Genomic DNA, 15549 nt, shown 5'->3' with positions numbered 1-15549 from the left:
TTTGTGGATGAAACTTGATGGTTTATCAAAATAAAATAAAATAAAATGTTGTCTTTCATTACAAAAAGAAGAAAACTTAAATAGACAAAAACTAAAGATCTACATAACAATTACTTATCTCCCGACATGATAGCTATTAGAAAATAAGATTAAAATCAGAGATTACATTTGAAATGAGCACTGAATTCATGATTGAGACATCTTAATCTTGAGATCACATGAGTAATCAATGGTCCTGCAATTTGATCATGAGACTAAGATTCCTTAAACGGTACTTAAAAAAAAGGGGGGGGTTATTAGGGAATTGCCCAAACTCATTTTCCATATCACTCTCCCATTATTTTTGACAACAATAAATATTAAAATCCCCTCTCAGTGTTTATTTGGATTTTTTTATCACTTTTATTTCATGCATTAATTTCCATGCCATTGGTTTCTCCTTTTCCCATCAGTCCTATCTTACATGGAGGAAAATGTATAAGCGAAGATGCTGGGGAAGTCGCATATCCTTTGTAAATTGAGTACAGACTTGACGCCAGCTCACCAATAGATAAAAGCCATGACTTGATTATAATTGAGACCACCGACTAGGACTAGTTTCGCCTATCTTTTGTCATCTCTTGTTGGCTTCGACATCCATGGTAAATACTGAATATTACAGCACACAAAAATCCAACGTTAATTCCTGAAAATAGTTTTACTGTTAAAATAAGAACACCGTCAAAGATTATTAACACGAAATGAGTGTGTACAATGTTTCTCTCATAATAATTTTACCGGTAACAAACGTCACAATCAGCTTTTTTTTATTTGATTTCTTTCTCCTTTGGCTGAGACATAGATTGGGAAAACTAGATAGAAACCATAGAATTACTTTGATCCCATTGACCTTATGAAAGAAATTAAATTATTTAATAATAGTGACACATCCACGTGATTATTCTAATAATACTCTTTCCATAATTAGCACTCCTTCCTTGATCTCGAAACTAATTAATTAGCAAGGGGTGAAGTGAAGGAGGAGGTGTTTCGAGGGGGAGGCATTTTCCCACTAATTCCAAATTAATTTAATTTAATTATTTGTTCAAACATAATTAAATTCTGGCTTAATTAATTTAATTTCCCTACTTTGAAACACTACACTCATCTCACAGAGACATATCAGATCAGAGTGTTCAAACCTGGAAGCGCGTGGATCACATGGTCTGGGGTTTTTTTCGTACAAATAAAGATAGCTGGCATTTTCAATTTTTCAATTTCCGTAATCAAGTGGCGTTTACGTAATAATTGTAATAACGAGGGACCATCTCGTCTCGTTGTCCAATTCTGCAGCTCTCGCTTTCTATCTGTAAACGAGTAATTAAGAAAAGATAAAGAAAGTGGTCTCCAACCAACACCAACCCCTCTCTCTCTTCCTCTCTCTCATCTTTATATTAATCTTTCCACACTCTTCACAGATTCAGGGCTCATTCGAAGTTCAAGCTCTGAGTCCCTTTGTCTTTTTATCTATCTGCTCTCTCAAACCCAAGAAGCCCTTGTGTTTTTATAACACAGAAAATTGGTATATTTGGTATAATTTTGATTTGATATATTGGAATATTTGCCGCAATGGCGTCTCCTCCAGATACAAGCAAGACCATAAAGCTTGAGCGCTACAACAGCTACCTCCGCAGAGTCAACAGCACCAAGCTCCTCAACGCCTCCTCCAAGCTCCTCTTCCGAGCCACCCTCCTCGTCGCCCTCGTCCTCATCTTCTTCTTCACCATCAATTACCCTCCCCTCTCAGACCATATGGGCGGCGGGGCCCACCACGTCCACACCACCCATAATTTCCTCTCCTCTGCTTTTTACGGCGGAGGAGTGGGCGGGACCGCCTGGGAGAAGCAGGTGCGTCATTCGTCTACTCCCAAGCGGCCCAACGGTATGTCTGTTCTGGTAACAGGTGCTGCCGGGTTTGTCGGGACCCACTGCTCGCTCGCCCTGAAGAAACGGGGAGACGGAGTTCTGGGCCTCGACAACTTCAACTCCTACTACGACCCGTCGTTGAAGCGGGCCCGGCAGGCCCTGCTGAAGAGGCACGAGGTTTTCGTCGTGGAGGGGGACCTAAACGACGAGCCGCTGCTGACGAAGCTCTTTGATGTCGTCCCTTTCACTCACATCCTACACTTGGCCGCGCAGGCGGGCGTACGGTACGCTATGCAGAACCCGCAGTCTTACGTGAGCTCCAACATTGCCGGATTCGTAAACCTTCTGGAAGTAGCGAAGAGAGCAAATCCTCAGCCGTCGATTGTCTGGGCGTCGTCCAGCTCGGTTTACGGACTCAACACAGAAAACCCATTTTCGGAGCTCCACAGAACAGACCAACCGGCCAGCCTGTACGCCGCGACAAAAAAAGCCGGTGAGGAAATTGCCCACACATACAATCATATTTACGGCCTCGCCCTAACCGGGTTGCGGTTCTTCACCGTATACGGTCCATGGGGCCGACCCGACATGGCCTACTTCTTTTTCACCAAGGACATACTGCAAGGCAAGCCAATCGACGTGTACAAAACAGTGGACGACAAGGAAGTGGCACGTGATTTCACTTACATAGACGACGTCGTAAAGGGGTGCCTAGGGGCACTGGACACAGCGGAAAAAAGCACGGGCAGCGGGGGCAAAAAGAAAGGGCCTGCCCAGCTGAGAATTTACAATTTGGGCAACACGTCCCCCGTCCCCGTGGGGAAATTGGTTTCGATTTTGGAGGGCCTTTTGGGTACAAAAGCTAAGAAGCACGTGATCAAGATGCCTAGAAATGGGGACGTTCCCTACACTCACGCCAATGTGAGCCTGGCGTACAAGGACTTCGGGTACAAGCCCACCACGGATTTGGCCTCCGGGTTGAGAAAGTTCGTCAAGTGGTACGTGAGTTATTACGGGATTGATACGAGGGTAAAAAGGGAAATGGATATTAACAAGAAGAGCAGTCAGCAAACCGAAGAATCCGGTTGATTAAATCATCACCGTCAATCATCATCATCACTGATCACATGGCCTTTCTCTCTCTTCCTCTTCTTAAATTTTTTGTTGAATTAAATTCTGTTTTTTTTTTTTTTTGTTCTTGTAAGTTATTGTTGTGTGGTCCTTGATGTACTGGATCCAAGCTGTTCTTGATGTATCATATAGATATATAAAAAAAAAATGTCATATAGAAGAAGAAGAAGATAAATGTTAGGAAAGAGAAACAGAGGGAAATGGGGAAGCAGAGAGAAGGTGGTGTAGATCTGGAAAACATGGGGGGAGGAAGGGGAAGTTGTAATAATTTATGGTGGGGTCTACTAGAAAGGATGTAGATCTCAGCCTTTGGATTGGTATAAAGAAATTTGTGATTGTAACAACAAACAATGACATCAAGAATCTTCTTTGCCTTTGCTTCCTTGTTATTTGTTTATTACTTACAATATAGTTCTTGCTTTTGTTCTTTCTTGGGTCATCACAAATAATTGGGTTTTGCTTTATTGGGTTGCAAGTGGAAGAAATCTTGATTAGTTATTGCTTTTCAAGATTGAAGATATATGCTTTGATGATCATCAATAATGAAAGAGCTACAATAGTTGTTTTAAGTAAGAATTTGGGCCATGATTTCATGTGTAAAAAAGAAGAAACAAGTGGGAAACTAAAGATTTCTAATTACCAAAAGGGATTTTGGGACATCTGAAATCAATTTGTGAAAGGTGCATAACTAGTACAAAAGGCTTTTACCAAAAAAAAAAAAAAAATTTTTTTTTTTTTTTAACGTCCAAAACAATTAAACTTTTTTTATTTGAAGAAAAATTAAATTTTATAAAAGAAATTTACATCAGATTTCTAAGTTCGAAAATTAAACGAAATTTTAGAAGTGCATGTCGATAGAAGAAAAGTGTCGGTGAAGACTCAAAATAAAAGAAAACTCAGCCACACAAGTGACATGCTTATCTCAATTTAGTTGGCCTACATAGCTACTTTATTTTGATTATTAAATTTGTCTATTTTTGGCATAAGAAGTTACTGGAAATGAACCCTCAATGCATACCATCATATAGCTAGGAGTTTTTTTTTTCTAATTGAACCCTCAATGCAATTTTATTTTTAATCTCACCCCATCCACAAGGCAGCATCACAATAATTGAGTTGATTTGAATACCGACCTGTAAAGTATTTATCTTTATCTTTTTGCTTTTGATACAGAATATATAGTTGTTATGGCTTCCAGAGAAAGTTTTGGAGTTAAAACTAATTTGCAAGTCTCTTTTGGACTGCTGAGTAATAATATCTAGAGATGATAGTCAAGTATACAGTTCTGATCTCTTGGACTACAGGGTTAAAGAGATTTGTGGTCACTTACCGTTGGATGTAAATTTAACGGTTCACTCATTCTTGCACTTCTTTTTAAAAAAATTTTGAACCATTGAATTTACATCCAACGATGAGTGACCACAAATCTCTTAGACTTCTGTTGTCCAAAAGATCAGGATTGGTCAAGTATATTGTCCTTTTAACGTTAAAATCATGCATATGATTGCTTGGGAAAAAAAGAAAAAGATTATAAAAAAAAAGAAGGTAACATTTGATAATCTTTGTGCAATACAAACAACAGCTTTTCCTGCACATAAGGCCCGCTTGTCATTTGACCGTGTACTACAGCAGTACTTTTTTGTTCTTACTTTTGTTTTGTCTTTTCGGATTTTTCTGGGGTTTACGGTATCGGCATTCAAATCACGATACAATAGTGAATGTGTTGATTTAACGACAACAATTATGTTTGTATTAAGGTTTTAATCGTTAGATCACGAATTTAACAACTACAACTGTGAGTATGTCGATCTAATGACTATAATTGTATTCGTATTATTACGGTTGTAATTCGTTAGATCGACCCATTCACATTAGTAATCACAATTTGTTAAACTGTATACGCATTAGAAACATGAATGAATGAGTGGTAAGCCCCCAAATCTTGCAACCTCTACTTATATCATCTTCTTCTTTACAATAATAACATGAGTCAATAAGTGGTAATGCCCCAAATCTTAGAACATCTACTTGTATCATCTTCTTCTTTACAATAATAACATGAGTCAATGAGTGGTAAGGCCCCAAATCGGCACTTAAATAAATTTAAGTTACCTTTGACATTTGCCTAGCGTTTGAAGCTTGGGACACTCCTAATTACATCCACATTTCAATATCTCCAATTGGAGGCATGAGATGAATTGTAGGCTAGGGCAAAGAGGATGACCAAGTCAACGGGAACCGCATAAATGGACCTGTGAGTGATCCAAGGCGATAAGTTCATGACACACAACCTATTTGATAATTAGGATGACTTTTAATTAGCCACCTAATAAATGGAACCAGCTTAGAACCTCTCAAGATTTGCGATGCCAAATCTTAATTATAAATTAATTAATTTGACTTTTGCAGTCAAGAGAATTTAGATTCCGAAGCATTAGTATATGTATCTTATGAATAAGATGATCCAATCTTGAATATTCTAAACCACATTATATCTATATATATATATATAATATATATCTGATCACTAGTCAATTATACCTTTTTTTGATTTTCCATTTTGAAGGCTAATCTGTTCTTTTCCCTCCCACATTTTAGTGGAACTTAATTATATTAGAATATCAAAATGACGACTATCATCCCCCAATTTGAAAAGCAACATAATTTGATTTTCTATGAAAATGGAATTTGATTTTCTATGAAAGTGGGGTTATAGAATAAAGCAGATCTGTTAACTAGGTCTACCTCAATGGAAAACGATCTTAATTTTCGCAGACCAATAATCTCAAGTTCGAACCCCTATGACACTTTGTCAGTGTATGTAAGAAACCATCATCTCCTTCTAGTTTAGACTATCACTTATACTAAATAATAAATAAAATAGCAGATGTGATCCGACCAAAGAAAATTAAAATACAAAAAAAAAGCTGTGGAAATGTAACGTATCATTTCAAAAATACCTTTCACCGCTTAGAGTGTGCTGCATTAACTCCTCACTCTAGAGTTTAATCTTGTTCAAACAATTTTTTTTTTTCCCAAACAGATGAGCAGTAGGATAGATATCCTACAATCCTTATGCATTCACCTAAGGATGTTGATGTTAAATTTTGTTACCTTCATTACCCTAACAATTTTGTCAAATTTAACTTTTATTGAGATTATGCTACAAGTAAAAACGTAATTGTAAAAATCATGAATGACATCTAGTCAATTTTGAAAAATGTTCAAAGTTTGAATCTTCTCTCTTTCGTGATTAAAACAAACTCAATAAGTTTGTTTTCTTTTGCCTACCATATCTCTTCCGTGCTACATACTTGTTCTATATAGTTTTCTTTTGCCTACCGTATCTTGCAAAGGACTTGTAACTACCATAACTACGGGAGGGAGTGAAAAAAAAAAAAACCACAAGGGAGAAATTAGAAAACCTCACAAATGCAAGCATGGTAAAATTATTTACTCCCATTATATTTGTTTCTCTTTTTCTTCAATAAGGGTAAAATTGGTAAAACTGCGAAATAAAATGTATATTTTTTGAAAGGTTGACAAAGACTATTTTATTAAATAATTGATGCATTTCCTAAAACACAAATATTATTTAAAAGGCCAAAATTGTGTGATCCACTCCGATTTTAAGCCCGCAAGTTTTGCAGGAATCCATGGAACCATGCCATATGTGAATAATAATAATAATAATATCTCCCAGTTCGTATCATCAGTTTGTCTCCATTAATTTATGCTCATTTTTTCTCATCCTAAGAAGTCTATGTTTTTTTTTGTCAATATATATATATATATATATATATGAATTTGATTTAATGATTTAAAAATTGAAGTTGAAATTCCAAACTAAATAAATAAAGGTTGAAGAAATGGTCGGTGGCATAAAATATTTCATTTCATTTGAAGGGTACATACATCCCTGGCTGTTGAGCTTAATGTCAACACAACCACCATCTTTTCGTCATTCCTTTCATTATTTTTTTTTTTCCAAAACCATTGCAATGATTTGTTTGAGGAAGAAAAGAAAGCACAGAACTTTCAAATAAATAAAAAAAATTGGTGCAAGGATTTCTATCATTTTCAAGAATGTCATGAATGGTGCTGCTGCGGCTGCTGGAGGAGGAATTTCCATTGATGAGAGGATGAGCTATAACAAACATGTTGACATGACCTCCCCAGTAAAGCATTGCCTTAATGATTTGGTAATTAGGGCTTTGGATTTAAATGACCAATAAGAGAGCTCGAATTAGTCAAGTTTGTTGATTAAAAAAAAGGGGAGACTGAACCAATAAGAAGTCTTCCAATTATTTTCAGTGTAAAAAGAACTTCCATTGAGGAGAAAGGTTTGTTCTCACTGCTTTTCTACCTAATTTTGGCACTTTTAACTTCTTTGAATAGAATGGAATGGAAAGTTTTTTTTTTTCTTTTTCTAAACTTCCATTCTAAGCAATATTTCATTAAAATTACTAATAAATGCATGATTAAGTTAGAATAATGTGGGCATATCATGATCATGAGCTAGCTAGCTTGCTTTTGGTTTATGCTTTCTTACCTATAATGCCTTTACTAGTATGCTTCATTTCAAAGTCAGAATATGTTTCAGATGCCTAAACATTTTCGATGCCTGCCATTGACACTTTTCCTGCTGAAGATAGATGTCAATGCATTTACATATTGCATCGGGTCAAAATTCACACAAAGTGTCTATGGACTCCATGGAAAAATTCAATATTACATCGCCATAAAAAGTTAGTAAAATTTATGTTTCTTACAACTGCAAGTGCATTTGCATAACGTCCGTTTGGATAGAATGGTAAGGAAAATACATGACATCTAAGACTTTATATAGGGATTATTATAGATATGTCACTTGAACTTATACCTCCATTTCAATTTGTCATCTTCAAGAAAAATTTAAGAGAAATGTCATCTTAATTTTTCAAAATCCATGATTTGTCATCTGACTTTAAACACATCCAATTTTTCATCCATTTTAAAGGGTATTTTAGTCTTTCCATTTTCAAGGGAAAAAAAAAGAGAGAAAAAAGAGACCTATCTCTCCCTTTCTCCCCCATCCGCCCTAAAAAACACATCACATAGGACCCCCCTCTCCCCCCCATTCTCTCTCTCTCTCTCTCTCTCTCTCTCTCTCTCCGAGTATTTATAAATTTTTTTATGGTGTTCATTGAGCATGTCTGAAATTTTCAAATACCTAATTTAAAACTAAGCTTCCCACCCAAAATTCGACCCATTTCTTGTCTTCACATTTTCATTAACTTACGCCACTATGTTTCTGTTGAAGGATATAAAGTTTGCTTGGTCACCATCATTTGCGTAAGCTATCGAGTTGTTGGTTTGGTAGTTGTCTTTCCACAATTTTTCAATATGCAAATGAAAAAAATACCAAACTGAAAAATGAAGAAGAAAAAGGTGGACTAGTTTGGGTGGGCTGAGGGAATTTGTGTACGGAGGGTAAGTGTTCCATGGTAAAGAGAGAAGGAGGAAGTGGAAGAGGGACGGGGGAATGGAGGAAAGGGCTGTGAAGAGGGAAGGAGGAATGGATTATAAGGTGGGTGGGGTTGGTTGTAGCTATCAGTGGCGCACAAGGGATGGGGGAATGTGAGAATTTTTTTTTCTTTTCAATTTTAATTGTTTAAAAGATGTACATTTTTTTATAATGATTTTTTATTTTTAAAATACCTTTAAAAATAGATGAAAAATTGGATGGTGTTAAAGTCAAATGAAAAATTATAGATTTTGAAATATTAAGGTGACATTTCTCTTAAATTTTTTCTTAAGCTGACAAATTGAAACTAATGTATAAGTTCAAGTGACATTTCTAGCATTTGAAAAAAATTAGATACAATATATATCTTAAATAAATTTAGAATAACCATATGCAAAGAATTATTTCGAATATATTTCTTCTTTTCTTTTTGTCATTCACATATACATGTGTGTGTATGTGTGTGCACAGTTGGCAAAGATGATTGAGGAGCAGCTTAATAGACGTAAGAGGAGAAATAACAAAATCCATCTCCTGTAGGTTTGGGCCTCGAACTTTTATTTGGGGTCCATAACTAGTCATTTTCAAGAAAACGGAGAGATGAGTTGAACTTACCACTTTGCCATACATATGAGTTTAAGCCAAATAACAAAGTTTGCTAGGTTAAATTAATGTTTTAAGTTTCAAGGGTAATTTTTGTAGTTTGAACTCCAATTTGTATTCTTAGTGATTCTAGGGTTTGAGGCAGTATTAATATCAACTTTAAGATATTATGTTTGTTACCCTTATTTTTATAATATAAAAAAGTTTGAGGTTTCTCTCAACTTTTTGGGTGTTCCAAGTTTTCTCGTTATAAAGCTATCGTTTGATTGTCTTCTATTGTTACGTTTACTGATGGATTCAAGAATTTTTCAAGTGAGGGGCAACATTGAAAAGGCTAAAAGTATGTGAGGGAAATCCAAGTACAAGGAGTCTATGAACCCATCTACATTAGTCAACAGGGAAGAGAGAAACTTTGAACAAATAAATGTGAAATCTGCATAAAACAAAATTAAATTATTAGTTGAGAAACTAAGAAAGGACATATGCCAAATAAGGGGGATTAAAGCTCATGGATATTTATTAAATAGAGATACACCATTAAGGGAATTTTGGGAGACAAGAAGTTTATGTGAAGCAGATCAAAGTGAGTATTACAAAGTCTCTTTCAAACATTTAATCGAACACATGATGAGCACTAGCAGAGGGGCAAATTCCATCCACCCCAAAAGATTTTCCGGCAAGGGGAGGTGCAGCTGCACCTCTTTGCTCATGTGTAGGTCCGCCACACGTTGCGTCACGCACAGTGTGTGATTACCAGGCAAGACACCAATCGACCTGCAGCGGGGGTGGGGGGTGGGTGGGTTAGTCGTCTGACCTAACGAGCTTTCATGATTTTTTGTTATTACTTTTAATCAATTTATGACAAGTAGTGTATTTTGAGTGTAGAAAATGCTAGGCAGAAACGATCCTCATCAAATTGAAGATCGTCTAGTCATCCATATGTATAAATTAAATGGACGGTCGGTACATAATGAGGATCTTAATTGCTATCATAACCATCAAATTGTTTGATACATATGGATGTCTAAACAATCTCAAATTAGATCGATTGTTTACAAAGATGATCTTTAAATAATGATTTATGAAATGAACTATTCTAATTATGACATTTGTATGATAAAGATCATTATTAAACACCGCAACATTAAGCACCGCAATGGGTGAACAAGGAGGTGTACCCTCCTAGGGTAGAAGTGACTTATTAAGTTTGTTATTACGTGTGATGTATGCTATTTACAGTTTATAGTCTAACAAGAGACTTGTGCTAAGTAAAACCATTATCATCAAACAAAATACAACCACCAATTAATTGTCTTCAAACGTCTCATAAAACAAAATGAATTCCAGCTGCATTAGAGCAAAGTGAATTAACTTGGGATGTGTCATTATGTTTGGACAAAATCATGGACAGATTAGCATGTAATAACATAAAAAGGCAAACAAAAAAAACAAAGAGAAAAGAGAAAGGAGCTTTGTTTGTTTCCATGGAAATAACTGCATAATTTTGTGAGATAATGACCCAGCGACCAACCACCATGTTCATCGTTTCACACACCCACGAATTGCATATGGACAGACCCCACATCAGCAAAATGGCTTTTTCTTGACCTTTTGTGAGCAGTGTCTTATTATTTGACCAATTTCAGAAATTAATATTCACCGACACTAAAGAAGACAAAATAGTCTCTTCTGTTCGGTTTATTTGGACGTGTATTTTTAACAAAACAAAATTACCCTCTAAGCTGCATCTTGAAAAGGCCAGGTTCTTTTATCAAAGTTTTACAAGGGCCAAAATTCTGGACAAAGAGGAAGGCTTTGGTAGGCTCAGCTTTTGTGGTGGGCTGCGGCCATCAAATCTTACTAATTATCTTATGGTAAAATGAGAAAAACAAGGTTATTTTATCTCGTAAAAGTACTTTTTTTATTAGTGGATTTTTTTTAACTTTTTTTGTTCGTCAACTGAATATCTATTTGTAAGGGAAATTTGTGGTAGAATTGGATTGTTTTGAATAATTTTTATTCATAACTAAGGTATGGGCTTTGAAATTATTATAATTTTCGATTTCTCATATGTTAACAATTATGTAAGGAATTAAAAATTATGTAAGTTAAACACTGAAATTCGTAATCCGATATCTGAAAAAATCAAAAATCGGATTGATTAGGGAGAGTTGTTCACTTCATTACTTCTCCTGTTCTAGATAAGTAAATATGTTTCCCTAAAAATAAATAAATATAAAAAATATAAAAATATAAAAAATGAAAAAAGATAAGTATGTTATAAAACTGGAGAATTTGGAGAGGAAATTGAGAGAGAGAGAGAGAAAGTAGAGAAACTGAGTTTCTTATTCTCATTTCTATGTGTATTGAACAATGAAGGGATGAACCCTTTTATCGGCAAAGCCTAGGGAACATGTGGGCTCCACAACTAATTATTTACAACACTCCCCCTTGGAGACCACAAATGATATGGAATATGCCTCGTTAAAAACCTTGCCAGTAAAAACCCAGTGGGACAAAAACTGGTCAAAGGGAAAAAGAGTACATAATCATGTGTAACATAAAATTCTGTGTATATTGACGCGCGTGCGACACTGCCTCGTTAAAACCTTGCCAGGAAAAACCCAGTGGGATAAAAACCTGGACGAAGGAAAAAGAGTACAATGTGTAAAGGTCTTTCTTGACAGCACGCTCCCCCTGATGCTTGGTAAAATATCTTTAAGCCATTCTGTTGATCATCTTTCTGAATATCATAGTTGACACTGCTTCTGTGAGTCAATCTTGAGCGACACTGCCTCGTTAAAACCTTACCAGGAAAAACCCAGTGGGATAAAAATCTGGATGAAGGAAAAAGAGTACAGTGTATGGAGGTCTTTATCAAAACCATGCTCCCCCTGATGAATATCTCCCCCTGGAAAATGGAGGACTAGCTTTTGTCCAGTAAGCGACCATAAAAATTTTCATAGTATACGCTAAACCCCCTGAGCGACACTGCCTCGTTAAAACCTTACCAGGAAAAACCCAATGGGATAAAAACCTGGATGAAGGAAAAAGAGTATAGTGTGGAGCTAAGCTCTATCTGGTCTAGTATACTTCCGAAAAACATTTAAGGACCAACGGATAATCCTCATAAAAATGCTTCAATACTTTCTTAGTATAAGCAATAATCTCGTCGGCACAATGCTCGATCCTTAAGTCAAGACATATATTTCGTGAATTCTGCAGAATCTTTAATGTGTTGCAATCACATCAATGTACTCACTGAGGTAATTTATGCATATTAATATTGAATACAAATTTTGTGCTTCAAGCACATGTCCTTTAGGGACTTGCTTTATGCAATGATAATCCTCTCAACGGATTTTGTCTAAAAGGGATTAATTTTTTATGACACATTATATAGCTTTATCCCAGCTATTCATATATCTTTAGGGAATCGCTTCTGGCGATATGCTCTGTGCATTTAATAACCCTTAAAGATAATATGTTGGTCTCCATAATTGTGTAATAAGGGGGGGGCACAATTGAATCTGTAAATATGGAGAAAACCCAACATTCCTTGTTTCTGCCAGAAACAGTGTGTCATACAAAATAGGGATATTCCCTTGTATTCCGAACACCCAAGTATAAATTCAGTATTAACAAATTTTGGGGTTCGTACTGTGGGTTTGTTCTTTCACGTTCATTCTCATCTATAATGGAATTACCTCTTTCCATTTTGGCCAATGATATTGTCGACATTTAATAATTGAACGTGGTTCCAATCAACACAAGCCCATTGATGATTTGAGTAGCTACTCCAAAACCAAAAATTGTCATTCATCAATTCATGATCCCACCATTCTCATGTGCATGCGCATGCATCAATTATAAGCATTTCTTTGCTTTTGGGTACCCAAGCCACTTCAGGGGGGCTTTTATTATGTGAGAATGTGGATTATAACCTCCAATGGAGCGTTATTTTACAGTAGGGCGTGAATAATCTCTATTTAGAGAGTTGGAACATTTAGAACCCATATATCTGTCATGCTGCAGGCATGCCACAGATTAATACATACATGTCAATTAATTTCTGGGACTTTAACCCATTTAATGGGACTTTAACCCATATAATTTGCTACGCATTAGGCGTGCATAATATCAACATTGACATGTCAAAGGATTGTCCATTTGGGACTTCAATCCACATCATTTGCTACGCAACAGGCGTGCATCATATTGATCACTGCTATACCCATGTTATGTTCTTATGGGACTTTTAATCTGTGCAGTGTATTATCAATGTATCCAACTTGCAATCTGTAAAATTTGCATTAATAATTCATGGATACATAGAAGTCATTCTTTTGGAACGGACTTATCTCCCCATTGGGTTACCTTTCAAGATAAAATATCAAATAGGTATATAAGCATAAAATAACACAAGTATTGCTTACATCCTTAGGTGGGAGAAACTTTTCTCAAGTATCATTCAAGCTCATATCAGCCCAGTAAATATAATGTAGCGCTTGATGGTTTTGTGATATCCTGCAAGAGCAAAAATCACAATTCTTTTCTCTGTCAAAAACAAATAACTCTCAGAGTTAGGATCACTGCATGGATTCATTCTTCAGATGTTCATTCTAAAGAAATAAAATCTCTTATGAACAGAGAGTTATAAAAAGAAAGAAAAGATACAAAGATTGTGATATTGATTGCAAGGTAAGGTAAGCAATCAAGGAAGGAAGCTGGTGGAAGCAGACAATAAGCTCTCATATCCCCTAGTTTAGAAGGACTTCAGGAGATTAGAGCATAAGGCCGCCTCTACAATTCCCTGATCTTGCAGAAACATGATCAGGGATAGTCTTGCTTCCTGAATGGATGATCAGAGATAGTCTTGCTTCTCGGGCACATTAAGTGCTCACTGATAAGAAAAACAAGTAAATATCGCATAACTAGATATGGAGTAAACTGGATGTCTTCTGCAAAGAAAATTTCATTAGTAACACATTTATACACAAATATAATGAATAGGTAGAACCGGTGAAGTTCAAAGTAACCATAGGAAAATTGCGAGATTCCCGGGATGCTTTTGAAAAAGTAGCTCCGTGAAATCCGTAAAGCAAGATCGGCTTTGAAAATAATGCTTGAAAACGCCGAAAGTGCCGACAGGCATTATTAGAGGCCACGTGAAGTTTTGGACTCTAGGAAAGAAAAGGAGAAATATGGGGATCCGAGAAGATATTGGGATCCTGAAAAACAGTAGCCATATTTCCTCTTATAGATATTGCCTTTGCAAACCTTGATTGGAGCAACTGCGTTTCAACCTTAACTTCCTTCATTTTCTGAAACTTTAGTTTTCCTGAGCCTTTCTTTGAAACCTTCTTTAAAATGGCTTCCTCTTCTTCCTGCCCAAATTATTTCAATTTAAATGATGCTCCCACAACAACCAGTGACGCCGAAGTTTGGCGTCCATCCTTTGTATCCAAAAATCGTCATCTCACAGTTAATGATTCTGTGATGATGAATGATGCTACTGCTGTCACAGTAGCTAGGAATTTCATTACTCCAATGGATGAAATGTTGTTGACAGGGAGATCAGAGGAAGAGGCTATTAATGACTCAATGGCTTTCAGCATTCAGAGTGCTGTTTCTGTTTCTAACATGGCAGATCGTTTGCGTGCCAGAGCAAACGAGGTTGAGAGGTTAGCTACTGAAAATTCGTCTCTACAAAGAATGCTTCATGAGTCTCAACAGGAGGTTGAGAAACTTAAAGGAGAGAATAATGCCTTGTTGAAACTGGTGAGTTCATACTCTGTTGATACACTGAGAAGGCTAGACATGCTGCAGGTCTCCAATGAAAGAATTTTGGGAGACCACGAGAAGCTCATGGCTAAGCTTAAGAGGCGCCGTACTCATCCTTCAGAGGCTTCCAGAACATAATGTAATTGTATAGATTTTACAGGGCCTGCACCTTCATTGCAGGTGGAAAAATCTATCTGTTATATGTTCCTGTAATAATAATTGCGCACATTCTTAAACTTGCACTTGTGGTTTTTACGTCTTTTCAAAATGACGGTTTTGAACCTTGTGCCTTATAGGTTCAAATAACCACATCGATTCTCCAAATTTCATATTTCAACGCATGGTAGCCCGGAACTTGTGGCCTGGGCGCAAACTCAGAATTTATTTGCCCTTTTCAAATGGACATGTTTACAACTTTCTGTACATATTTCGGGACTTGAAGTCCTTACATAATTGTCCATATTTTGAGGAACTTCTGGCATCTCATTTAATTGCTCATCCATGAGTTTAAGGAACTGCAGGTTCCCTTTTGTATATAGTGACGGTTCACCCAAAATGGTTAATATTTATGCATACGTCACTATTCATGTGAATAGTATTATTCATATCCAGTACTATTC

At 36.3% G+C, this 15549-nt stretch overlaps 1 protein-coding gene across 1 annotated transcript; it reads left to right on the top strand.

The window, feature by feature from the left end:
- Positions 1371–3425, top strand: LOC18793895 (UDP-glucuronate 4-epimerase 6). The gene has a single exon (XM_007223070.2). It carries the CDS (start codon positions 1609–1611, stop codon positions 2992–2994), a length of 1386 nt encoding a protein of 461 aa, XP_007223132.1. The 5' UTR covers positions 1371–1608; the 3' UTR covers positions 2995–3425.

The sequence above is a fragment of the Prunus persica genome, chromosome G1, assembly GCF_000346465.2.
Source record: "Prunus persica cultivar Lovell chromosome G1, Prunus_persica_NCBIv2, whole genome shotgun sequence".
Taxonomy (NCBI): Eukaryota; Viridiplantae; Streptophyta; class Magnoliopsida; order Rosales; family Rosaceae; genus Prunus; species Prunus persica.
Note: the sequence above shows the minus strand (reverse complement) of the source record. Positions and strands in the feature narration are given on the sequence as shown.

What these genes read in the sequence shown, in the direction of transcription:
- LOC18793895 (XM_007223070.2), top strand. Translation starts at nt 1,609, where the DNA reads ATGGCGTCTCCTCCAGATACAAGCAAGACCATAAAGCTTGAGCGCTAC.